The following is a 25919-nucleotide window of genomic DNA, read 5'->3' as shown; positions in this document are numbered from 1 at the left end:
AGCACAAGGATCCAGCAGAAGTGAGTAAATTGATAGGATGCCAGATGAGAGACTCCCATTGAAATAATAGCTGGAGAAATTAGAATAAGGGTTTAAAACTTAATTTATAGCAGAAAACTCTTTAAAGTATTTAAGATTTCAATCCCTTTTAAAGAAAATATAAAAAATTGAACAGTTTATTTTACTACATTATAATAATATTGATAATATAAACTTGTGGAACCCCACCCTTTTAAAGCATGCCAAAACTATCCAATACATACTGGAACATAACAGACTAATTGGCGTCTAATGTTATGCATCACTACAGATAGTTATATAATTTCACTACACTGTACAGAACGTCAAGTACATTACTGGACCTTGTCAGTGCCAGTGAGATTTGTATTTCTATATAATTTATGTTCATGTTAAATGGAATCAATACCTGCTATGTTCAGCTCCTAATTCATAAATAATTGCATGTTTTCTACACAAAATACATCTGCTGTGAACAGAAAACACAGCTTTATGATGTGTGTACCATCCACTATTAGACGTTCCTCTGCCAAAATAATGAATAAAAACTACAATAAAATAAAATTATGTATATAGTTGACAGATAATTTCTGTGTTTTCTTTGGCGTTCACGAAATTACATGCAAAAGCTTTATTCATACCAAACCTATCTGTTTTTCATTTTTTACAAGGTCTAAGACATGTTACCACCCAGTAGTTTCTACCCATCCTTCCCCAACACAAACCTTTTCTGTCATTTACTCCATTTTTCTATTTACTCCTAACAGATACAATTCTCCAATTCTCCATTTATTTATATTCCAAAGTATGGATTCTTTAAAGGAAAGATAAAGGCCTGGACAAATTACCTTATACATCAGGCCATAAATAATCTATAAAATGTAAATCAGGTTGATTAATACTGATACACTCAACCCCAGTCTGCATTGCCAAAAAGACTGAATAGTAGTGCATTATCTTTCCAGTGCAGTTAGAAACCAGAATATGGCTATATTTCTTTTTAAAGTGAACCTTTTCAATAATAATACCATGTGCACGGTGTATTTAGCAGGAAAAAGAGACAACCAAGTAGGTCCCATTGTAACCCTGATCTTCGGGAGTTTGATGTGGAGTTTGTATGTTCTCCCCATGTTTGCGTGGGTTTCCTCCGGGTGCTCCCGTTTTCTCCACCACTCCAAACACATACTGGTAGGTTAATTGGCTGCTATCAAAATTGCCCTTAGTCTCTCTCGGTCTGTGTATGTGGATGTTGGGGGATTTAGATTGAAAGCTCCAATGGGGCAGGGACTGAATTGAATGAGTTGTCTGTACAGCACTGCGGAATTAGTGGTGCTATATAAATACATACATGATGATGATGATGATGTAGCACAATCATCATGCAAGATGTTCTTTCTTGGGCCGGCAACATCCATAACCCAAGTGAGGCATTGGGGAAGCCAGTCCTGGAGTAAGCATAGCAGTCAGAAGAGCAATTTGAAAGTATACACTACAGGAACAAAGGCACTACCGCTGTGATTTTATACTGGTACAATTAGCACACACTGTCACAACCTGTGTGGAAGTTATTAGCTGGTATTAGCGCAGCTGAGCAAGGAGGCGCGGAGTCTAACGCACCCCCGGTATTTACCAGGGACCCCAGCAAGGGAGTTTGGGCTTCGCTGCAAGAGGGTGCACAGGTCGCGGTTTTTAGAGACAGCCACCAGCGTAGTAACAGAGTGGACAGAGCGTAGTCAATCAATCCAGGTCAGAACCAGCCAGGAAGCGAGGTACAAAAGGAGAATCCAAGGAATAGACAGGAACAGGCTAGGAATCAGGAACCAGAACTAGCAGCAAGGTACAAAGTGTAATCCAAAATGAAGGTCAGAGGAAATAGCCGGGTCAAAACTGGAACAGGGTCAGGATACTAACAAGGTGCTGGAGCTGGGTGAGACCAATACTCTGTCTACTCTAATGGTGCCAGAGACTCCTATTTATTCCCCTATGTGGTCACTGATAGGCGGGTGGATTTGGCAGCGATCAGAGACGATGACCGCCGACCGGAAAGCACACGACATCCCATTGCCTAGCAACGGGACGCGAAAGTAACTGCAAATGTGCGTGCAGCGTCCGGAAGTAGAGAAAGCGTCTCATTGCTGGGCAACAGGACGCGACGATCGAAAGATCACAGGCAACCGACTCTCATATCCAATGACAGTGCGGAGGCTGCGACTGACGCACACATACTGGGCAGCTTTTTTTTTTATTTTATTTTAAAGTTCAGCTACGATTACTTTTTTCCCTGCAATACAATGCTAATTTGTAACATAATAGGCAAACCCAGCTGTGTAGTCAGATGTTGACATTTAGAATTCTCAATAGAAAACATACGGTCTACTGTTAATGCTAACACAACTGTCATATTATAATCAGCGTAGAGGTACTTTAAAAAATATTTGAAAACTATTAATGTCATAATTGGCACATATTGTTATTGCATCACGGTGTAGTTCACTTACTTCTCTCAGCAAAAAGCAAACAATAGGAATTTAGGTACTGGATAAAGATATAAAAATATGTAAGCAGCACTAAAATGTCTTTGCATATTTACTACATTTTAACAATGTGCAAGTTATAATACCCCATTTCTTTTTCCGTCTTTAAGACCACTAAACACCAAATTTGAAATTTACAGGTAAGCACTTCAAAGGTAAAATACATTAATCACTAGTAACCTGACATTCCACTACATCTTCAGTTTGCTACAGACAGCTGAAGTATTCTCACATCCTTAAGACAGTGTCGGCATGGGATCTCATACAGGTGAAAAAGGGGAGACTGTGTTGCCGTTTCATCACTGGCCCTGCCAGCTAGACACACTGTGCATTTCTCCACAGCAAGTTTAAAAAGCTGTCACTCAAACTCTGTCTGCTCAGTTACAAAATCACCTCCCTATTAACATGTAAACCCACTGCAGAGGTTTGAAAAATAATATGGTGGACTTATTTAAAGTATATTAGTTAAAAATTTTATATATATTATTCAACCAAGTAATAAAAAAAACTTGTGATTCAGACAAATCGCATGGAGATCCCTGTTAAGAATTTGCCAATACTTTCTAGTTGCTTGAAAATAAACTTTTTAACAAAACGAATTATCAAATAACTATTGTATTTCACACATAAGTGAAACAAAATGTGAAAAACAAAAGGTTATGCTATTATGTTGAGATGGGTGAAATCTACTAGCCTATAAGTCTTTTGCCAAAGGGATACTTTCAAAATATTTTAAAAATGTTTTCTTAAATATATTTTTCAAATGCTAATTATTGTAATTGCATAGACACATTTTAAAGCTTTAAATCAGCCCATCCAAGTTATTCTATCACCGTGGGCAGCACGGTGGCTAAGTGGTTAGCACTTCTGCCTTACGGCACTGGAGTCATGAGACCATGTCCTTATCTGTGAGGAGTTTGTATGTTCTCCCCGTGTTTGCATGGGTTTCCTCCGGGTGCTCCGGTTTCCTCCCACATTCCAAAAACATACTGGTAGGTTAATTGGCTGCTATCAAATTGATGTGTGTATGTATGTATGTTAGGGAATTTAGACTGTAAGCTCCAATGGGGCGGGGACTGATGTGAGCGAGTTCTCTGTACAGCGCTCAGGAATTAGTGGCGCTATATAAATAAATAATGATGATGATGACCTGTCACTGAATTTCATAACACTAGCTATTCTAAAAATACAAAACTCAAGTAGATCATCAAGTGTCCGTGGAAGAGACAAAACAGGTCCCCACTGAAGGTAAGACTTGGTTTCCCTGTAAAGGTGTCCACCAGTAAAACACCTTCCCTCCCCCATCAATCCACAAAACAAAATCTGATTTGCATGTGGGTACATGTGTCTAGTCCACATCGCTGCAAATAGCAAAATTTTGCACCTCAAATTTATGTGCTTCATTGTAAAAAGATATGCATTTGCACACAAATTGGCGATTGAGATCACAAAACTATATTTGTATGTAACCATTGTGACCTGCAGTTTGGTAATTCTGTTACTGACCTTTAATGGCTTGAGTAACATCAAAGCAAAAAAAAAATTCTATAAATTGTTGTGCAAACTGCATCTAGCATTTCTTACGTCTTACAATTTCCCTTCTGAAAATATTTACAGCTAAGCCCTGGCCACCAATCATGACAGTTGTACTCAGCCACTATGTACAATATTTAACATTTACCACATTCACATGTATGAATATATGCCACCATAACGAGTTCTCAAAGTGTTTTCATTTGTGGATTTAAATCTTTCTAAAATGTCATATCATATTGTTAAAATGAAAGTTAATTTTTTTTTGATACACATGCTGTTAAAATCAGATAATTTTCCAATTAATAGCCATTTCCCTCCTTGTCTATATATTTGGTTTATAAACCTTGTTACTATGAGCATTGAGCAACTTCCATTTCATCATCACCATTTATATAGCGCCACTAATTCCGCAGCGCTGTACATCAGTCCCCGCCCCATTGGAGCTTACAGTCTAAATTCCCTAACATACACATACACAGACTAGGGTCAATTTGTTAGCAGCCAGTTAACCTACCAGTATGTTTTTGGAGTGTGGGAGGAAACTGGAGCACCCGGAGGAAACCCACACAGACAAGGGAGAACATGCAAACTCCTCACAGATAAGGCCATGGTTGGGAATTGAACTCATGACCCCAGTGCTGTAAGGCAGAAGTGCTAACCACTAAGCCACCGTGCTGGTGTTGTTTGAGAGGCATGTTTATTATCAGAGTAGCTGATGGGGAGTGCTGGTCCTCTATTGTCATTTGGAGGTTCCCTTGGTAAGTTAGCTCTCCGTTTAAAAAGATATGTATGAATGACTCAACATTGTTCAGCGCTAAGACCACCCTATTAGCAGAAGCGCCTTGAGGGGACAGGTGGCTTATATATTTGCAAATGTGTGTAACTGAGCCTATTGCATTTTATGTACAAGTAGAATAACAGCTCTATTACTGGCTCACAGCATTGTGCGGAGGGATTTTTCCCTGTGTTTGTTCCTTTCTGGATATCCCCACCCTTTCAAGCACCTGTTGTGAACGTATAAATTGAATAAGCAACTTCCCTTTCTGTATTGTAGCATGCACAACATACAAAATAAATTGTTTTATATGAATCAGGGTAGCATATTGTTGGTGACAGAAAAGAATTGTGTCTAAACTTTAATGCAAAATTATAACTAAAATACATATACTAGTCTTGCTAACTACAAGAAAACCAGCGATTCAAGCATTTGTCCTCATATTATAATTATTAGCCTGGTTGCCTGGCACCTATACCTCCTTGCAGCTTTCTTGGGCCCTTGCCAGCAGCTAGCTGCACTTCTCCCAGGGCACTAAGCCCTTGACTAAGTGTGTTTTAACAGACACTTTAACTACTATTTAGAACTTAAAGCAGCTGAGTGGATCAGTGAAACTCAGTAGTGACCAGGTTGACAAATCGACAAATCATTTTTTGCTAACAATTTTACACAAATAGTAATGACAGCTACGATTTTAATTGACACATTATTATTAAGATTCAAAATCTGTTCCCATCTTAAAGGCGAAGAACCATGTAGAACAAAATTAATCTTGGGGTTTTTAAATAAAGAATTAACAGGCCTACTCAATGTCAAAACCAATCTGTGCAATGGCAGAAGAGGCGAAGAAAACTATGATGGGTACTAATTTGAGTTATTGCGTAAAGACGGGTGGTAAATTTACTGACTCTGGTAGTGACATCATCAATTTATATAGCGCCACTAATTCCGCAGCGCTGTACAGGGGGGGGGGGGGGGGAGGGGGAGGAGAGAGAGAGAGAGAGAGAGAGAGAGAGAGAGAGAGAGAGAGAGAGAGAGAGAGAGAGAGAGAGAGAGAGAGAGAGAGAGAGAGAGAGAGACACACAGACTAGGGTCAATTTGATAGCAGCCAATTAACCTACTAGTATGTTTTTTGGTGTGGGAGGAAACCCACGCAAACACAGGGAGAACATACAAACTCCACACAGATAAGTCCATGGTCGGGAATTGAACTCCTAACCCGAGTGCAGTGAGGCAGAAGTGCTAACCACCAAAAGCGGACTCAAAGGATCTGTTTTGCAAGCATAAAACCTCACATTTCTTTGAACTGCGCGCTCTGGGCAACCTGTAAGGGATCTACTACGTCAAGGGCGGCCTCTTGGCATGTTTGTTGTAAACAAATCGAGGATAAGTGAATAATGAAATAACACAGCAGTCCGTGATTGAGGTCCCCGCAAGACGCGCTGATATCTGTGGCTGCAAATCACGGTCACAGTTTCCAGCCACCCAGCAGGTCACATGTTCCAGGTCACCCAGCAGGTGCACAGGGAGAGTTCCCTAACTGTCACAGTTTCCAGAGTAACCAGCAGGTGCACAGTTGCATTGCCAACTGTCACACTTTCCAGAGGACAATAGTAATGCATAGTTGTAAATGGTGGGCGGACATTTTGCAAAATAACTCCGAAACAATGCAACTGATTACAACGCCAATAATTTTCTGCAAACCTACAGACCAAGAACTTTAATTTGGTATATGTGCCCAGCAAAGACATCATAGAAATAAGTCACCCATAAAAGTCGATCTTATGCTATTAATAAATAGATTGGTTAAGACAAGTGATGGGCCACAGGCAGCCCTCTGAGCCTTCACCTGCTACCCCAGCTCCTACCGGCTTTATTGTCAGATTTGTATGTTATAGCTTGTAAAACTTGTTTAAAATGTCTGCTAATATATTATGGATAGGTGTCTCTTTGATTAAATTTACTGTTTTAACTTATTACTGAGACTAAAGGGTAATGCGCTTTTAATATTAGAGGGCCGATACATGATGTGTCTTGTTGCCTATCACTGGCTTAGACTGTGATGGTCCATCAAAGGTGGATTTCCGTCACGTAACTATAAACCTATTTTTTGGATTGCAGTATATGTATATGTAGGTCCATTAAAGTTGTGATGTTGTGAAAGGGTAAAAATACTCATTACCATTAAATGAAATCAGAATTGTTAGGAAAACATTATGTACAGTAAAAGAATATTTTTAATAATGAAAAACATACAGAAATGTATGGCTTCAATTGGTTTTTTCCTAACAGTATATCAAGAGTACACATCGTATTGAAATAATAAAGTGCTACATAACCACTAATTATTCAAGATACATTTTATGTGGCTGTTCTGACCTTATGAGCCAAAGACTACATTTTATAAGATTGAGGAAACTACAAGAAATAGTCAAGCATGGCTTGGCTGCATGTTAAGCTATAATTATAGAATCTTTGATCAAAATGTTTTTTTAAGCACTTAAAACTATACAGTAAATAAACTTCAGAAAACCACAACTTCTATCAAACCGTTGCTGCCACATGTGGAGTTGGACTTTCCTGAGCTGCTACCGCCCAAGGAGCCATAAAGTCTGCAGCCAAGATGAACATGCAGTATTCTCCTATGTGTAAAATGCAGAAAACATATTTATTACTGTAAAGGTCATACTGATCTGCAAGTACCTATAAATCTGCTTAAGTGCAGGTACTTGATACGTTTTAAAGCTGATGACTTTTATTGAAAGTGCTTTCCGTTGCTAACTATTAAATAACCAAGCACCATTTTAAAAGTTTAATCTAGGATCTGAGCACTCACAATATTTACACATGTCAGCCTCCACCTCATAGTAAAGCTGGCAGATACAGAATGACAACACAATTATTTAACCTTACAGTGGAGCAGGAGCAAGCACTGGACACTGTTCCCCGGTGTAGCCAAGACTGTTTTTTTTTTTTTTTAAATAAACGGTTTAGTGGCATCCTGACGGTAATATAGATAATACGCAACTGACGCATAAGGTGTATAGATAACATACAGGCGCAAAGCACAGATGGCATGTTTTATGTAACAGCATTTACCAGTCTCAAAGGAGAATATTGATGCCAGTTATATATATATATTTTAAAGGAAGAGAAAAGAAGGATGGGGGCAAGTGAGAAGAGTCCTCAAAGAGATATCCACTTTACGTTATTTTTTGTGTTAGTTGTAAAATATATCCCTTATACACTCTCACTGTAAAACATGTTCTAATATTATTGGTGAAGATATTTTCATTTTGAAAGTTGCAAATTTCTTAGAAAAACAAATAAGTCAGCTCTACATCTGCAGAACCAACAACTGTACAACTACCTGACACGTGAAGTAGAAAATCTATAGACTGCTCCAATCAAAAACCTTAAAATATATTGTTAGGAATTTTACCCTACATGTTCTCTTAGGGTAAAAAAAAAAAATGCAATGAGAATTTAGCTTATTTAAAAGATTAGTGAACACTGTCATCATCATCATCACTAGAGACTTTAAAATGGCCTTGAACGTAAGGAATATGCAATTTAGAATAGTCTGTGATTTTCAATTTGCCATATGAATTATAATTGTGAGGAGGGGATGTCTACCTGACTTTGTGGCAGAAACCCCACTTCTAGTTCTAAAACCAATTTTGTACAAAGGAATTTCGCACTTCTTGGACAGATGTCGTGCAGTGTTCCTATGGAAACGACATACGATGCGACAAACTGCATACAGTCAGGAACAGAGAAACTATGCTGAATATTTCCTTTTTTTCTGTTTTATAGATTTTGCAAACTCCAACAGGAAACATAGGTAATCCTAATAATATCCACTCAAACTGCTATTTCCACATTAAATTTCTTTGAGGTTTTATTGCATCTTTCTCCTTAAAGTGGAGGGAACCCTGATCTAACAATAATTTTGATAATGTTGTAGAAAAGGGTCTGACCTTTCTCTGGATGCTAGGACAGCTGCTTAAATAAAAAAAATAAATCAGAAGTTACAAAACAGCTGTCAGATTTCTGTGAAATCTCTTTCTCTTGTATGTTTTGTTTGTGTATTTTTTTACTACCCTTGCATGTAACATTGAACATTTTACCCACCCATTTACAGAGACTTCCCTACAGCTTCTATTCAGGAGTGACTGATTTAAGATCGTACAAAACACCCACTTGTCACTTTAACACAGGGGTGTCCAACCTTTTAGCTTCCCTGGGCCACATTGGAAGATGACGAGTTGGTTTGGGCCACACATAAGATACACTAACAATAACGATAGCTGATCATCCAAAAAACCATTGAAGACATAGTTAACACACACACATATATATATATATATATATATATATATATATATATATATATATATATATAAAAAAAAAGTGATATATATATATCACTTTTTTTCAAATCCCCCTATACTTACCTTTTAATCGGCTTGTTCTCCTGTCCTCTTCTCTTCTCCAATTCTGTGCTGCTGATTGTTCTTCTCGCGCAGGTGTCTCCTCTGTGCTGCGCTCCGCAATGGATGTTGGGCGTGATGATATCACACCCGACATTCACTGTGAGCACCGCACGGAGGAGGAGACAAGGGAGGGAGCCGGAGTACCAGCTGACATTACCGCAAGGTAAGTATTTTCTTTTCTTTTTCATTAACAGCGCTGCCCCCTTGCCACAACCAAAACTCCTTCTGGGCCACTCTTACAGGTGTGCTGGGCCGCATGCGGCCCGCGGGTTGGACAACCCTGCTTTAACACTTGTCAGTACCTCTCACATTGGAGTTATTGAAATAAGTGGCTTCATTTTTTATTATTTTAGTTCCACTTTAATACTACTAAAGTACAAAAAAAATGCAGTAATCTATAGCAACCAATCAACAATTGACTTTGATAATGCGAGACAAACTATGAATTCAAATATCTGATTAGTTGGGCTTTTAAACATTTGCACATTGTTAATAAATAACCATAGCTGTAGTTTTGATTTAGGACAGATTTCACAAGCTTACTGAAACACTTCATACTACTGTTCAAGTATTTAACTTAAAAACATTAAAACTATTAAACCTTGTGTGCACCTGTACAGACATCATCAAGCTAAAACACAACAGTTACAAACATTGCAAAAACATTGTTTACATATAACAAATGCCAATGTAACAAAGTAATCGTCCCTGTATGTAAAGCCACAAATCCAAAATCTGTATTTTTGCAACACAGATCTACATGTGGCAGTCACTGTCTGCCAATTCAATTTGAGAAGCACAGGAGGTATAAAAGAGAGCAAAATAGACATATTTACCGTATATACTCATGTATAAGCCGAGTTTTTCCAGCATATTTTTTACGCTGAAAAAGCCCCCCCTCGGCTTATACTTGAGTCAATGGGGCGTATTCAATTGTTAACGATGAAAAACGAGCGCTCAAAAAATATTACCGTTTATACGGTAATATTGCGCGCGAAAACCGTTAATACAGTAGTTTACTCGCGGAATTTCAGGCGGCGAGCTGAAATTCCGCGAGTAATTACCGTATTAACGGTAAGATTTTTTGAGCGCTTGTTTGTTAGCGTTAACGCTAACAATTGAATACCCCCCAATAAGTTTTCCCAGGTTTCTGTGGTCCTTGGCTTATATTCGGATTGGCTTATACTAGAGTATATACGGTAGTTATATGTAAACATTCCAGTTATTACAAAACTGTACTTTATTATGCTCATTAAGACGCACATTATTAAGCTCAGAAATAACTAGTGTATTTGATACTTTGCCACAGCTTGCACACAAATGTAACAGTCTTCCTTATGCAAACGACAACAAGGGAATATCCTGAATATTCTATACATTAAAATACAGACTTGGCTAATTGACTTTTACATGTCCCTGTTTTCCAATGGAATTATTGTTTTCTCCCACTGAAAACATACATTTGTTCTCGCCCTATCAAGTTTCATTTCCTCCAATATGACCTGCTAACACTTCTCTTTTTATTATCCATGGCTAATAACCTAAAGAACATTGACTGCAAGGCAGCAGTGCAGAGCAAGTTAGTTAGTGGCAGCTGACTGGATGTCTGCTATGGCTGGTCCAGCTGCTATCTACTTCCCTAACTGAACTGCTTACATTGAATGTAGCAAAATTAAGTAAATAAAGTGTTAAACTTCTTTTACTGCATTACAGCAAAAGGGAAGCATAAGGACTGATCAAACATTGTGTCACATGGGTATCATCTCCAAAGTGAATCCTTATGCAACTACTCCTTTATAAAATTGCATTGAAATGTAAAATTTATCCAATAACCCTGTCTCCGGGCCCTTATTAGCACAATTGTACGGGTCCCACCTTGCATTGAAAAGTTAATGTTGTTCATTGGAGAGAGCGAAATGTACAATTGTATTCTAGAATCACCAAAACAGTGGTTCACAGGTACCCTTCTTATTAATGAAATATGGCTAAATGATGTTACTAAACACCCTTCTATGAAATCAAGAAGACAGGAGGCTCTTTGTTTTAATAAGAAGAGTTAATGCTTCTTTGTTTCCTGAAAACTCATAAAATCATAAAAGATTATTTTTTTATAAAATAGAAGAAACCCAAACAGAACATAAATTGTACCAATAAAAAAGCAAAAATTTAAATATTTGTCTCCATTCCACTCTTTCTTGTGAGAAAACCGATTCTTTAAGTTATCTGATGTAGATTTTCAACCCCATTGTCTTACAAAGGAACATGGGGTACTGAATAATGCATGTGTGGACACAATTGTGTATAATTCAGGTGCCAATCAGGCAAATCTAGAAACCAGCAGGATATTTTCTTTAAGGCATCAAGGAAGATGTGCATCCATTGACTAGCATAATGTTTGCCACCAGTGGTACCTGGGTTTTATCCAGCACTGCGCTAAAGTGATCATGACCCTGGACCTTCATGGTGTCATCTTTAGTAGTGGGTGAAATGGAAAATAACCAAAAAAAATCTTAAAAACCATATGAAAAAAATGCTGCAAGATATTCAAAGTCGGATATGCTGAATGACATGTAAACTGTTTCCATAGACACAATCATTAATAAAGTCACTTATTCGGAAATAGTGTATCTTAATAGTCTGTGTAAATATGGAATATGTACAATTATAGGACTAGCTTCCTTGCATTCATAAAACTTTTCCAACCCACAAATAAAACCAGTTATATGTGATCCATTTCATGAAAACCTTTGCAGTTCCAGCTGACACAGCTGTGCTCAAAACAAAGCCAGTTGTGAACCGATTGCAAAGTTCAAAATGTTGTCTTAGCGTCTGATCCATAATCACTCAACCCTACGCCAATTTATCAAACTGGCTAGAGCCGTTTATTAGAGATGAGCGGTTCGGATTTGCAGAAATTCGACAGACCCAAGAATTGGGTTTCCAAGTAGATACACAACACGACTCTGTTCTTCACACCAAAATTGGACCTGAAAACGTGGCAAAAATGTTATTTCCAGGTAAATTATGGAACCAAAAACGCTTGCTATACAGGAAGTGCGTCATTGCACTTCTGGTTAATGCGTCCCACACTGGAACACATATTTCTTGGTTAATGCGTCCCACACTGGAACACATACCGCTAGAGAGAGCATGGAAATGCGTTACTGCACTGCCTTGTTACATGTCTCAGGTATTCATGGGGAATACACATCTGCTAAGCAGGTGTGTCAGTGACTTACCTAGAAATCGCTGTGTTTGGTTATAGTGAAAACCTGTTGTTTACTACAAGCTTTGGCACCTCCTGTTTGGCAGTCCCAGCTCTGCATTTCAGGGTGGAATGTATATTGTGCCTCATAGATAATACAAGGTAACTACATGTTTAGGTTGTTTTTAATATCTGTCTTTTCTGTTGTTCTATGTGGTTGTCTTGACAAAGGTCCAAATGTAGCACCAAAATATTGACTTATAATGTGAGATATGGAAATGAATTAAAAGAAAATTAAAGCAGAAACTGTGATAATATCTTTAAGTAAACTGCTATATTTTTGCCGCTACTCTGTCACTAATTTTAACTAGCCAGCTCGCTGCGGACTTTGGCCACAATTAGTGAAAATTTGGACAGTTGTGAAGAGATCATTAGAAAATGATTGTAAATGAATGTTAATGCTATAATTAGTAATATAGGAGCAAAAAACAGCTCAAAATCACATCATTTTACCAATTTTTAATTAAATTCTGATCCAAAACCTTTCAGGATTTTTGGGCTAAACCAGTAACAAAACAAAAACAGAAAGACATTTTAGAACCAAAACCACATGCAAAACATGGGGGTCTGTGCACATCTCTACTGTTTATAAAACAAAACAAAATAAACATTTTTTTTAACAAAAGCAAAAGAGCTGTATCTGAAGTATTATTAAAAATAAATATCTTCCATAAATTTCAACAAACTGACGTACCAGTTGCATACAACACAAGAATTACAGTAAGTTCTACATAAATAAGGCACATTCAGTTTCTGAAATGAAGACAGCAGAAACATAACACACATACAATTACTGCATACAAATACAATTTACAAGTTAAAGTATAGAAAAATAGATTTACGCATAAAAAGAGTAGACATACCTATAACTTTCTATTTAAATTTATAGTGCACTATGGTTTACAGAGGTTAAAATATATCTTGCAATTACTATGCTCAATCTCCGCACAATTCATATTCAATGGTTCATAAATAAATGATAACATTGTCAGTCCCCAGGAATTGTCCCAGTTTCCTGGAAGAGTCTGTAATGTTGTCCTGGGCTGTAGCAAAAAGTTGATAGAAATCAAAAAGCTAAAGCATAATTTGCCAGTACCACAAACAGCAACACGTTCAATACGATAAAGGTTCCTGATCCTGCAACCCCAGGTGACTGAGGAGGTCACAGCCACAGTGTGTGTGTACAGTATCTGTCATTTCCAAATGTACAGTACTCTCTCCCTGCCAGTAAACAGACTTGTAAATAAAAATGCAAAGGATGGCTCATTCTAATGACAAAGTCTTATTTCCAATACTATACGTGATGTGTGTAATATATATATATATATATATATATATATATATATATATATATATATATATACACACACACACATAGTTTAAAATATTGCATATTTATTATCAAGATCACAGTTCTGGTCCACATTTTGTTTTATACTATTATTGTACATGTAAATGACAGCAGGGACCATACATATCATAATCTACCATGCCTTGTTTTATTTTCAAAACCATCTTATAATGAGTGTCGGGAACCTGGACGTATAAACAGCCTAATCACAGATCCAGAAATAAGAAATGTAATTCATAATTACAGCAAGTCAGGCAGTGTGTAACATAACACAGTAATAAAGCCACTTACCCAGAAGATGACATTGAAAGCGAATATAAAATACTTGATGCAGCAGCTGACCTCGGGACCCTTGTAATGCTTCCCAGACATGGTGCCGGTGCATGGAGGTAAATCCCCGAGCTGTGTGCGGGGGAGATCAGGACTCAGAGCCCGGGAAGGAGCCAGGTGGAAGCAGTGGTGCCAGGCCTATAGCCCAGGGACAGCAAATCACTGTCTGTGTTGTCTCTTCAATTGCAAAGCAATATGCTGCCTTGCTCTGTGCACACTGTTACACTCCTTCCTGAACACTGGGTGCAGCCAATATGTAATGTATGTCTTCAATTACAGACTGTGCAGCATGGAAGGAGTTTCTTGCATCGACGATCCGGCCAGAAATATGTGCACTGAGATACAAACTGAATACATAAATAAAAGCATCCGTTTGTCTATTTCAGATTGACATACTATGCGTGTATTGTCACAGAGATTGTGATGCTGAGTGTGTGGCTGTGTTTGAGATAGCTGCCACAAGTATCAGCCGTGCAGAGTATGTGTCAGTTTATCAGAGACATCCAATGATAGTTTATTCCGTGCAGTTCCAGACTGACAACACCAGACAGAATACCCGGCTTTCTACAGCAGACACTCCTTTAATCTCGTTATAGTACACACTCCTCCCCTCACTCAGCTCCTCTCCTGCCTGTTCCTCCTCCATCCTTCGTCATGGGATACATTACAATGCTTCAACATTGCAGTGATGAGGCTGAAGGTAGCTTCTTATTCGGCCAGCATCTTATTCACGCTCCAGTGTCTTATTCAGAAAAGCTTATTTTTAAAAGATTAAATTAAGTTGGAGCACTGATTTCACATCAGATTAACACTAAATGGTGTTCCTTATACAAAAGGCAATAGTATTTAGCCTGACCCAACAAGGTTTTGGGCATGAAATCAGGGGGCAAAGTGGGCAAAGTGACCATACTTTATCATTTTGAATAAGTAACTGTAGTTTTGAAAGGGTTAAATGCCATTGGGCCACCAATTTGATAGTGGGAATCAATACAGGGTGGTCAGTTACATGCAAACTACTAGTCTTTTGCCTGGCCCAACAGTGTTTTGGGCATGAAATCAAGTGGCAAAGTGGGCACAGATAGCATTTTCATTATTTTAATTAAGTAGCTGCAGTTCGGCAAGGGTTAAATGCTATTGGGCCACACATTTGATAGTGGGAATCAACAAAGAGTGGTTTGTTACATAAAAAACACTTATGGTTTTCCTGTCCCAGCACTGTTTTGGGCATGAAATCATGTGGCAAAGTGGGCACAGACAGCATTTTGATCATTTTGAATAAGTATCTGTAGTTTTACAAGAGTTGACATCATCAGTGTATTTAGGTAAAGAAAGACCAATAGGAACGAAACTTCACATTATCCTAACATCCAATTTAAATGTATGCAAACCTTACTAAAAAAAAAAAAAAAAGAGGATTTTCACAAAATCTAATAGTGAAAGAACAGGATAGATAGCCAAGAATCCGGAGACTGCCGGATCCTAGCTGACATTAGGGAGGTTTCAACCTTCGCCATCCATCCAGCCCATCTCAATTTCACTTATTTTCCAAACCTCATGCAGAATACTTTCCACCACCTCACTACAGTGAAGAATTTTGCCCCTAATAGACACTAAACACTGTGCACTCCACGTGTAAAATATAACAACTGCACTAACTAAGAAACGAGTTCTTAAATCAAAATCTCCACAACTTTTGAGCGCTCCATACACCCACTCGGGGTAATTAAGTCCCAAAAGACACAGAAGGCCTAAGGTCTAAGGGCACTCTCTTGTAAACCTCAATATTAAAAGGACACTGAAGCAAGAAGTGGTCCATTGTCTCCAGCTCCCCATGACATTCTTCTTGTGGATAACCACGATCATCAACACCCCTATGCTTCAAGTTCCCCTTAACGTAGAACCTCACATGAAACGCAAGCCAAGTAAGATCTCTAAACTTTGGAGCAATACGCTTGGAATTCACCAAAGACAGACCCTTCGAGCACATATCACTTGGGCAATCCTTTAGTAACAGGGGCACATCAAAGTGAGAATGCAAAATCCCCCTCTCCAACACCCTCCTAGAGGAGTTTTTGCCTCACTCACCTCAATCTGCCATTTCCTTGTCACTTTCAAACCCTGAACCACATAGGCCAGGAGGTATGTTTCAAGAAGGCAGTATTAAAGAAAAGCACGAGGGTTTAACATTCCTAGGGCGCCTACATCCTGTATGTCACATTCCTCTTGATGAAGTTCAGCTTGTTCCCACATAACAACTAAAAGAACAAGGATATATGTAACTGCCGTACAAAAAAACTGGGATCAAGGAAGTTTTGATCAAATCAATCCGTTCTCTTTAGGGCAGCTTCCACGTCTTCCAGTTCTCCACCTTAGAGACAGCATCTGCCAGTCTCAATTCCCAATTTTGCTGGACATAATCACCCGAACCAAATCAAATGTCTAAAATTTTAACCTCTCGACTGGCCTGAGGGAACAGATTCAAACTGCCATTCTTCCTCCCCTAACCAGAGAACTTCACTCTTTTCCTGGTTTATCTTGAAGCCCAAAAGCCTCAGAATATTTGCAGATTAGATTTTCAATGCCACGCTCCTCAGCCATGTCTGACAAGATGATCGTGACATCATCAGCATTGGCCACTACCTTCAAGTGAACATCCACAGCCAACTGCACTCTCCTCACTGTACCGTTCTCAATCCTCCTGATAAAAGGATCAATAGCAAATACATAGAAGTGGGGTCTCAAGGGACAACCTTGTCTCCAGATGACACCCCAAAAATAGGCCCCCCTCAACTATTCACAAGAGGGCAGCTCTCGGCCTGCCTATAAATGATACATAGCCAAACAACCACTGTCACTGACAGACCATACCTCCATAGAAGTGCCCACAGATATTCATGATTGACACGATCAAACGCCTTAGATTGATCCATCACCAGAAGGTATTAAATAACCATTTAACCTTGTTCCCACATAACAACTAAAAGAACAAGGATATATGTAACTGCCGTACAAAAAAACTGGGATCAAGGAAGTTTTGATCAAATCAATCCGTTCTCTTTAGGGCAGCTTCCACATCTTCCAGTTCTCCACCTTAGAGACAGCATCTGCCAGTCTCAATTACCAATTTTGCTGGACATAATCACCCGAACCAAATCAAATGTCTAAAATTTTAACCTCTCGACTGGCCTGAGGGAACAGATTCAAACTGCCATTCTTCCTCCCCTAACCAGAGAACTTCACTCTTTTCCTGGTTTATCTTGAAGCCCAAAGCCTCAGAATATTTGCAGATTAGATTTTCAATGCCACGCTCCTCAGCCATGTCTGACAAGACGATCGTGACATCATCAGCATTGGCCACTACCTTCAAGTGAACATCCACAGCCAACTGCACTCTCCTCACTGTACCGTTCTCAATCCTCCTGATAAAAGGATCAATAGCAAATACATAGAAGTGGGGTCTCAAGGGACAACCTTGTCTCCAGATGACACCCCAAAAATAGGCCCCCCTCAACCATTCACAAGAGGGCAGCTCTCGGCCTGCCTATAAATGGTACATAGCCAAACAACCACTGTCACTGACAGACCATACTTCCTTAGAAGTGCCCACAGATATTCATGATTGACACGATCAAACGCCTTAGATTGATCCATCACCAGAAGGTATTTACCCCACTTCTCAGCCCTGCACAATTCAACGGCCTCCTGGACGCCAAGGACAGCATCAAAGATGCTTCTACCTTTCACCATACAGTGCTGAGAAGGGGAAAGTAATATGCCTGAAACTTCCATAATCCTGTTAAAAATGACCTTTGCCAGAATCTTCCTATCCAGATTGAGAAGGGCGATGGGGCGCCAAGTCTCATTCCTGGATGGGCCTTTCTCCTTGGATAGCAAAATAAGGGCGGACTGCCTCATGGAGGAAGGGAGGAAGTAACCGTCTACCAAAGCTATCGTTAAACACCTCTACCAGGTGTGGAGTCATGAGATCCACAAAGGCTTTTCTAAAACTTTGAGGTTAAACCAATCCTGGGGGATTTCTTATTTGATAAACTATCAATCGCCCTCCAGACCTCATCCTTCGTTATCTAAAAATCCAAGAGATCAAAAGAAGCTTTATAGCCTCCAAGCCAGACATTCCCATCAGAATCTGCTCCATTCTCTTTCTGATAAGCACCTTCTCAGATAAAAGGCCAGAGTAGAAGGAGTGCACGACTAACAAGATACCACCTTGGTCTTTCCGGAGGACCCCTCTGTCATCGTGCAGTTCCCTCACCTCCTTCGCATCAACCGACCTCTTACAGATAAGGTAGGGATCCAGAGAGTGGAACTTATCATAGTTCCTTTTCAAAAACAAAGAGGCATATCGGTCATACTGGCACTCTTTTATCTGGGATTTTACCCGTGAGATTTTCTCACTATCTCCACCCTCAGAGATCAGTAAATCTATTTTCCATCTCAAGACATGGCAGAGGTTCCTTTTTAGCTAATTCCTCCGAACTAGCAGTTCCTTAAAAAACCTCTGCGTTCTTCCTTTGAATTCCTCCCACCACTCTGGCCTACCCCAAACTGCATCCAAAAGTGTTTCTTGTGTTTCAAGGAAATCCCTAAAGGATTGTCTAGCCTCCTCGTCCTCCAGAAGGCCAGAGTTCAGATGTCACAGGTACCGGCCTTTCTGAGAGGTGTCTGTAGTGTTCAAAGATATTCAAAGACAAAAGTGATCTGAGAACTCTACCGCCACCAACTTTGGAGTTGATGTGACATTGCTTCCTTTAACAAAAAAACTATCTATTCTTGATCTACTTCTACCTCTAAAAAAGGTGAACCTTGTGAGGTCTGGAGAGTGACAAATATGCACATCTACTAGCCCAGCCTGACTTTCCATACAAACTAAAAAAACATCAGATGGACCTGCATCCATGTATTTTTCAGCATTTGTTAAAATCTCATTGAGTATTGTACTATGCATTACATAGTTATCTATTGATGACAGTTTTGACAAATATTCAAGCAATAAAATAGTACATTACTCATTGTCATAACACCTTGTTCTACTAACATTTGTAAAAGTTATAAAGACTTTCTTTTTAGTCACATTTACATTCTTATAAAGTAGCCTGAATGGATTAAAGAGGATGAGATTAAGCAATTCAATGCTGCTGGATGGATTAACTGTGTAAACCTACTGAGCACTATTGTTACATAACCACGTCTCTGAAATCAGTATCTTGATAAACTTGCAAAAAGGACAGAGAAAACTCTAAAATATCAAGATTGAAGTAGCCATAATTTAGAGCCTTGGGTCACATTACAGCGAGAAAACTCATGTCTCCCACCAATTCACTAAAGAACACTGTCATTTCAGAAACCGATTTTAACTAACATGTAAAACCACTATTTATTTAATTTATATGAATAATATACATTGAATACCAGGATATTTTATTTTATAACTTAAGCTAACTTAACCTAAATAATCCACAATACCCTCCCTACTACAGCCAGTCACCATGTAAGGAGGAAGTGCTTCTCTAACAGAGCAGTATGACTACCTCTTTGACAGACTTGCATGCACTGTGGGGACTGGTGGATTCACAAACAGGGTCAGTGTCAGCCATGTCCCAGTTGCTAATATTACTACAGTCTCATCTTTTTAACCTGTATCATATCCCGTCAGGACACCCTCCTAACAGTGTGGGTGGAGCTTCAACTGTCATCTAGAAGAGTGAATACTTTTTTAACAGAGCTGAAATTGTATGTCAGCGCAACCCTGAATAGTTTAGTTTGCCCCCATATCTGAAAATTTTAATTCTGAGCTTAGTGATCCTATGGTTAGACTGAATATATGCACATTAAGAAACAAAGATAAAACATATTTTATTGTACCTATATAGCCATGACAAAGACTGGAAAGTCAATACTATTATACATTGTCAGAATCTACAAGCGAGACAGACACTTCAGGAAAGTTTTTCACTAAACACCCTAAAGAATACATACATTACTTAAACAAAATGAATGTCATATACAAGAGTGGCACAAATATAGCCAAAATCAATCACCTGGAATACATGAGATTTGCTACCTTTAAAGCCTGTCCCAGGGACACATGTTATTATTGCAATATCCTGCAACCACAGCTTTCCCAGGAGGAGTGTGAGACCTGGGTAACCAGCCTGGACAGGGCCCTCTTCTTAAAAGAAATGTCAGGTTATATCATTATGTTGCAAATAACTTTAATAGCAACTGCTGCATGTTAAATATTGATAGTATCTAACTGTATAATTGTAATGTAGTCATAGTACAAATCACGTCTTATGTAAAAGTACACTCACAGACTCCCCTGTCACTCTATGGGGCATATTCAATTGTTTGAATTGCCTGTATTAGGCAAATTACCGCATTAACCGCAGTCTCCACAATAATCAATGGGGAATGCGATCTGAGCAATCTTATCAAGTTCCGAAATGGGGCCAAGAGGGCTGGAAGAGATGGACACAAACTTTGAAAGAGAGACAATCTAATGGAGAGAGACAATAAGGCAGCAGGAGGTAAAACTAGGACACAGATGGGAAAGTGTTTCTACAGTATGTCTGCATGGTTTATAACTATACATACATAAATCTAGTTACTCATTACAAACACACCAAACACACTGAGATGTAGTCTACCTAAAGCTGGGTACACACTACACGGTTTTCGTCCAATAATCGGCTCACTCAGCCGACATACGACCGCTCGTTCAAAAGTCGGGTCAGTGTGTGCAGTGACACGATGGTCGAAAGTCTGCCCATATGGACGATTGTCGCCTCATTTGGTTGGTCGTACCGTTTAATATTTTCATTCCAATCTCGTTTCCGCTGTGTAGTGTGTATAAACTTCCGACCAATCCACGACAATCCTCCGATACTTCCTCGACCTGGGGGGCGTGTGTATGTAAATTTTTTGATGTCTGTCCCAGTCCCACGTGGTGCGGAATCCGCACATCACTGACTTGTGTCGTTTGTATAGATGTATATTGCACCTGTCTGGCTGCAGACCATTACACTTCTATAAAGCACGTGTATTATTACCCTTTGCATCTATGTTGGCAATGTATTCATATTTACTCTTTATAAACTTTAACCTTTATAACCTATTAAAGTTATATTAACCTTTATTAACTTATAATTGTGAAGTACCCAGAATAAACCACACAGTGTTCATGCAACATTTTTATTGCAGGAAAAAGGTACAAAAATGTTTACACACACAGCTGTCTGAAAGATCCTCATGAGAAGTGAGCGTGCCCATACCAATCAGAGCGCAGAGTACTGCAGAGTATTTTTTTTTTAGTATTTAGTATTTTTAAAGGTGCTACTGGTTTGTGGCAGAACAGGTCTTGATGTCGCTTGGGTTTCAATCCCCTTTAACTTCTTTATCTACGATACAAGGAAATAAAAAAAATATTTACCATTTAACTTCTATATCTGTAATTTATATTCAACGACATAAATACTCTCATTTTCTCACCTTGCACACTGCTCGAGATCAGTTTATATTTTGGTCCCTGTGGTAAAATCGCAATAATAGCGGGCTTAACCTCCGAGCATTCTGGAAAACAGGCGCCATTTTGGTAATTATAATGGTACAGGTATGTGCCCAAAGCATTTAGTCGTCTACACATGTTCACTGAAATACCTTCGTGTAGAACTACTTTAGTATTTTTTTCTTTTTCACTTTTTTCTTGTTTGATAACAGGTGTAACATTAGTGGTATCAGTGGTATCTAAACAGGACTTCTCACCATTAATTCTTCGTTCTGACATAAAAAAAATTAGGTTACAAATTAGGCGTTTACATTGCTTTATGTGACACTAGAATGAAATAAAGTCCTTCTAGCAGGTACACTATATGTGCTTCTCACCTTTTTTAATGTCATTGTCGTCCTGATCCAGTACTTTGACCATCATCTCCACCTCTCTTGGGCTCATTGGATTTGCTCTTTGCTATTCTTGAGCATCTCCATTCCCCACCTTAACTTTTCCAACATTTTTTGGCCCTTCCAGCACCATCTCTGACTCTATCTCCGTCTCCATAACTTCAACCCCCACTGACACCTTCTCCTCACCCGCAACCCCAACTGTCACCTTCTCCTCACTCGCAACCCCAACTGTCACCTTCTCCTCACCCGCAACCCCAACTGTCACCTTCTCCTCACCCGCAACCCCAACTGTCACCTTCTCCTCACCCGCAACCCCAACTGACACCTTCTCCTCAACCTTTACACCCACTGACACTTTCTCACTTGCCATCTTCTCACGCTCCTCTGCGCCAAACAGGTTCCTCTGTCATTTTATACACTCAGACATGGGCGTTCATTTCTGCTGTGGACCAATCAGTGATGATGCACGCCGAGAATGGAGCATTTCATTACATACGAAGGGATTTTATTATTAGGGAATATTCATTGCATTGCACTTTAGCAGTTTAATGTTTTTCTAAATTGTATGTATGTTACTAAACTTCTATTTTATATGAATGAATGAAGAGACAGTGTTGCCTTCTCTTTTTATGCAGCTTTGGTTGTTAACTATAGCGAAAGCTCTGCCCCTTTATGCTAATGTATTTGGTATCTCGTTACATTTCGCGCAAATGTTGCTGCAGTGTGTACGAAATTAAAATCATTGCTCACGACAACATGGCTGTAAAAAGTCACTAAAGGGACGGCTGCTCTTCCCTTTATCGTCCTAAACAAGGCTAGTGTGTATGCAGTTCATGGACCGAGCGATCGGACCATCGATCGCATGTTAAATCGCTCGGCATAAAAAGTTGGTCGAAATTTCTGTAGTGTGTACCCAGCTTAAACCAAAGGTGCCACTTCAAATAGTACAATAACAGGTATAGATAATGACACAATCTCATAAACCAGTTGTCCACAGTCTTTAGCAAAATAGAAAAGTCCTCACTCTTCTTGCTGTCTTTAGTCCAATCCAATTTCTCACAAAAGTACTTTGTATTCTCGATGCCATTCAGATATTTGATAAACAAAACAGAAAATAATCACTTCACGGTGTAGTAGATTTTAAATATATGTCAATACAATATATGTTAATAAGCCCCTCTACAAAAAGACTCTTTTGTGCAGGTATTAATATTTAGATAATCCACTGTGCTCCAACACGGCTACACCGCCCCCTCTTGTAATTGTACTTACATCAACAAAACTAACACAAACAATAGCCATTTTGGTGCATTACCCTTTTAAAATACTTATTATTTTACAGCTACTTATTTATTCTTTTCAATATTAGGCAAGACTTCCTTTATCCTCTGCCAGGTTTTTTTCATGGCAATTGGAAGAAATATGAAACCACCTTATTTTTATAGTCCTTCGAACCAATCATAATTAATGCACATTAATTAAAACACATAAAAAAATTATTATTGAAATATTTCTAGAATTATACTTAAAATGTACGCCACACAAAACGTTAAAGGTACATAAATCTTGGTAATAGTGTTAAGCTCTCCAATCTAATGATCACCTGTTTCATTGCTCAAGAAACGTACAATTCATGCCTGGGAAATTTGTAAACCATAAAGTTAACACTGTATCCTCAATATCCAGCAAAAAGTGCTTAACAAATGGACATGGGGATTCTTGGGATTATTCAAAAATTCCCTAGTGCTCACTAACAAATCTTTCACAGAGGGGTGATCCAAAGCCTCTCTGCTTATTACAACATAATGTGCCGTGTGACTGTGGTTGTCATGGTAGTCACATGGCACTGTGCAGAACTAAAAATCATTAATAGTAGCCTGAATAAACAGACCAAGTAAAATGGTAATAACCAAGCTTCTTCTTATAGTCTGTCACACCTCTTTCTTTTATGGGATTGCTGCTTAAAGAATATTTTTTGTTCAAAATCTTTTATAAAGAGGTCTTTCAGACTTCCTCTAGTGTTAGTTGGTGGGAAAACTGAAAATATTGTTTTAAATTCTAAGTTATTTGCATTACTTGGTCCACTAGTGTACCTGGATTTCTTCAATTGATGTTCACACACAGGTAGTATAAACAGTATTTTGCAAATAATTTTCTGAGAAACCCTAACTTAGGGGTCCTTTGGTACTTTCAGAATGTGTGTGTGCAGGTGCGCTTCACCACAAGCTTTTACTTCCATCTCCAGCTGCCATGTTGCTAAGGATGCTTCTGGCAGCTGCATATCAGCATAGAGGAACCTGATAGAGCGGCCTCTTGATTGGCTTTTTGCACTTTTAAGTGCAGGCAGCAAGTAGCCCCAGGTGCCGATTGTAGGTTCAGCAATGCTGTTTCTGTAAGATCTGTGTATTCTGTGATTATCTTGTTTCCTAGTTCTGACCCTACTCCTGGATTCTGACTACCCTTTCATTGCACCATTACACTTCATTTTGACCATTTACTTTTGAATATTGATTACCTCTGACTGCAGCCTGCCCTGACCCTTTGCTTTAACAGTGGCTACTCTTAGACCACAGCCTGCCCTGACCATTTGCATGGACCTTGACCACTCCATGATTAAAACCTGCAATGGATACTGTCTACTCCTTACACCCAGACCTCAGCCCTGGACCACTGTCACTTGGACAGTTATTTGTATCTGGACCTTTCTTTACCGAGTGACACTCCATTATTTGGTCAAATTATCAGATCAGTGAGAATACCTGGAGTTCCGTTCACATGCACTACACTTCCTTGGTGTATCCTATATTTATGATTTCAGTGCAGAGTCAATTACTAAACCCCTACTACGTGCTTAAGACCTGGCAGCAACTGTGTATTGGTGAGCTTATTCTGCTATATTGGAAAAGGGGCTGCTAGAGGTGAAGACTATGGTTAGCCAGTTCTAGAGTTTAGTTCTAAGAACATTAGCACTTGGCCTCACAAAGTAATTTAAACGAGAATATGAATTACAGCATTGTAAGGCTACATGGAGGAAATGGTGGACTTCCACTCTCATGTGGATTGGGCCCAGCACAATATATACACAGAAATAGAACATCTAATGGAGAAATATGGTGATCTGAAAAAGAGAGAGAGATGAAACAACCTCTGTATCTGCGGTATTCCAGAAAAGGTAATTTCAATAAACTAAAGAAATATCTGCACAATGTCTTCATTACAATCACAAATCTTACTAAATCTCGGCTCATTCTGGAAAAAGCACACAGGGCCCTCAAATAATTATTACCATTGTCATAACATATGTTTTGTTTACCCGCAAGCTATAAATCCAGGGAATGTAAACACTATAGACAGTAGCTGTAATACTTTTGGTTTAAAGATGCGCTATTGAGGTTGCAGCATAACTAGGCTATAAGCTTTAAAACTACTTACTCTGCCTCACTCAAGCTATAGATTGTGTAAACAATGCAGTAAAGGTGGAGGAAGAGAATTAATAAACTGAGAAGAAGAATGCAAGATTATAGAAAGTACAGAGAGAGTGGAATGTAGCATTAATGAAAGAGCAAAGCAGAAACTTAGTAAATGAAAAAAAAGCCAAAATAACCAAAATTAGGAGAAAGGACAGGGTTGTATAAAAAAGGATATGAAGTAGAAATTGGAAATGCTATGTTACAAGGTAAAAAGGGGAATCATA

General features: G+C 38.9%; 1 protein-coding gene across 1 annotated transcript in view; it reads right to left on the bottom strand.

Annotated features, from left to right (window-relative positions):
- Positions 1–14866, bottom strand: part of TSPAN5 (tetraspanin 5) — a 114968-nt gene extending 100102 nt beyond the window's left edge. Inside the window, exon 1 of the mRNA XM_075201465.1 lies at positions 14267–14866. Within this exon, the coding sequence (XP_075057566.1) occupies positions 14267–14347 (81 nt within the window). The 5' untranslated portion in view covers positions 14348–14866. The remainder of the gene's footprint in view (positions 1–14266) is intronic.
- Positions 14867–25919: the final 11053 nt, after the last annotated feature.

The sequence above is a fragment of the Mixophyes fleayi genome, chromosome 1, assembly GCF_038048845.1.
Source record: "Mixophyes fleayi isolate aMixFle1 chromosome 1, aMixFle1.hap1, whole genome shotgun sequence".
Classification (NCBI taxonomy): domain Eukaryota; kingdom Metazoa; phylum Chordata; class Amphibia; order Anura; family Limnodynastidae; genus Mixophyes; species Mixophyes fleayi.
Note: the sequence above shows the minus strand (reverse complement) of the source record. Positions and strands in the feature narration are given on the sequence as shown.